The sequence below is a fragment of the Toxotes jaculatrix genome, chromosome 11 (assembly GCF_017976425.1).
Source record: "Toxotes jaculatrix isolate fToxJac2 chromosome 11, fToxJac2.pri, whole genome shotgun sequence".
Classification (NCBI taxonomy): Eukaryota; Metazoa; Chordata; class Actinopteri; family Toxotidae; genus Toxotes; species Toxotes jaculatrix.
Window position 1 is genome coordinate 31,846 of NC_054404.1, and position 1,929 is coordinate 33,774.

At 49.9% G+C, this 1,929-nt stretch overlaps 1 protein-coding gene across 1 annotated transcript; it reads left to right on the forward strand.

Moving 5' to 3' along the window:
* Window positions 1–327: 327 nt before the first annotated feature.
* Window positions 328–1,251, forward strand: LOC121189877 (coxsackievirus and adenovirus receptor homolog). The gene has a single exon (XM_041050349.1). It carries the CDS (start codon window positions 328–330, stop codon window positions 1,249–1,251), a length of 924 nt encoding a protein of 307 aa, XP_040906283.1.
* The last annotated feature ends 678 nt before the right edge of the window (window positions 1,252–1,929 follow it).

Consider the following 1,929-nt stretch of genomic DNA (forward strand, 5'->3'; position numbering starts at 1 on the left):
TCCACATAGTCGCCTTCCTGAAGGTCATCTGTGGGAAACACGCGTATTTATAAGTTAGGGATCCAATGACGTCACCATGCAACAGCCAATCGCTTTAAACACCATATCGTGGACTTCCGCTTCGACAAAAGCACGCCCACCAAAGAAAAAAAATCCAGGATTTCACACCCTACTGTGAAGCGCTTGACGCTTGGAACATGGAATTCCACAATTTCAACGGTCAAACCCAGCATTTCTATTGGCTCTTGGAATTACTTGTGGGCGTGGCCTTTTCCGACCAAGAAGTATATAAGAAGAAGCGATTCCGGCTGCCAGACAGACACTACCATGTACCGGCTTGCCTTCCAACTTTTGAACATCATGCTGACATCTAAGACGCTTGACATCCACACCAGGAACAACAAGATTGTGGAGACGGCTGAGGGAGAGAATGCGAAGCTCTACTGCGACTTCACCGCTGCCCCGGAGGATGAAGGAAATTTGGAGATCGAATGGAGCGTGAAGTCCGTACGCCACCCACTGGACACGGCAGAGATCATCTTGTATACGGCCGGCCAGATCTACGACCAGCTCTATGAACCTCTAAAGGGCAGAGTCTACTTCCATTCAGTGGACCCTGCGAAAGGAGATGGTGCCATTCATCTTTCACTATTGACTCACAGAGACACCGGCATCTACAAGTGCCAGGTTAAGAAGGCTCCAGGCCTCCGGAGCATCAAGACAGTCCTCAGAGTGCTCAAACGGCCATCAAAGCCCAGGTGTTACTACACTGAAGGGGTCGGAGAGTTTGGCAAGACCAAAGTGCTACACTGCAGATCTCAGGAAGGGGCTGCACCTATCCAGTACCAATGGTCAAGAACACCACCCTTGAAACTGCCCACCTCGGCGGTGATGGATCGGATGGCAGGCACACTCACCTTGCGAGATTCCCGTGAGAGCAACACAGGAACTTACAAGTGCAGTGCAATTAATCGTGTTGGTGGGGAGGAGTGCTTCCTGGAAATGAACCTACCAGATTCTCCATTGGTCGGCATGATTGCTGGAGCTGTAACAGGCAGCCTGATCGGCGTCGTGGTCATCGCTTCCATCACATGCTTCATTGTACGTCAGCGACAGCGTCGGGACCCAGAAACCTCCAACGAGATTGTGGAAGATGCAAGTCCCCCACCACCCCGCAGGAGAAGTCATCCAACATGCCGCAAGGAGGACACAACAACAGTAATTGAGATGTCAAGAGCCACTCCTGTGTAAACACAGTCACCAAGCATTCTGTAAACACAATTAAAGAATAAAGTGTGTGGAAAAAAAAAAAAAATTAAAAGAAAAAAAAAAAATAATAATAATATAATATATAAAAGAAAATAAGCATGAAAAACAGACATCAGTCTCGGGCAGGTGTCTTTGGTACTTACGGCATGGAGGTCCAATTCCAGGAACGTGACCTTACCCACCCTTCACTCCCAACCTCTATCCCCTCAGTATAGCAACTCTCCCGGGCATGTGTCTTTGGTACTTACGGCATGGAGGTCCAATTCCAGGAACGTGACCTTACCCACCCTTCACTCCCAACCTCTATCCCCTCAGTCAAGCAACTCTCCCGGGCATGCGTCTCTTGCACTTACCGCATGGAGGTCCATTTCCTGGAACTTGAACTCACCCGCCCTTCACTCCCAACCTCTATCCCCTCAGTATAGCAACTCTCCTGGGCATGTGTCTTTGGTACTTACCGCATGGAAGCCCATTTCCTGGAACTTGAACTCACCCGCCCTTCACTCCTTACCTCTATCCCCTCGGTCAAGCAGCTGTCCTGGGCATCTGTCTCTTGCACTTACCGCATGGAGGTCCATTTCCTGGAACTTGAACTCACCCGCCCTTCACTCCCAACCTCTATCCCCTTAGTCAAGCAACTGTCCTGGGCATGTGACTTTG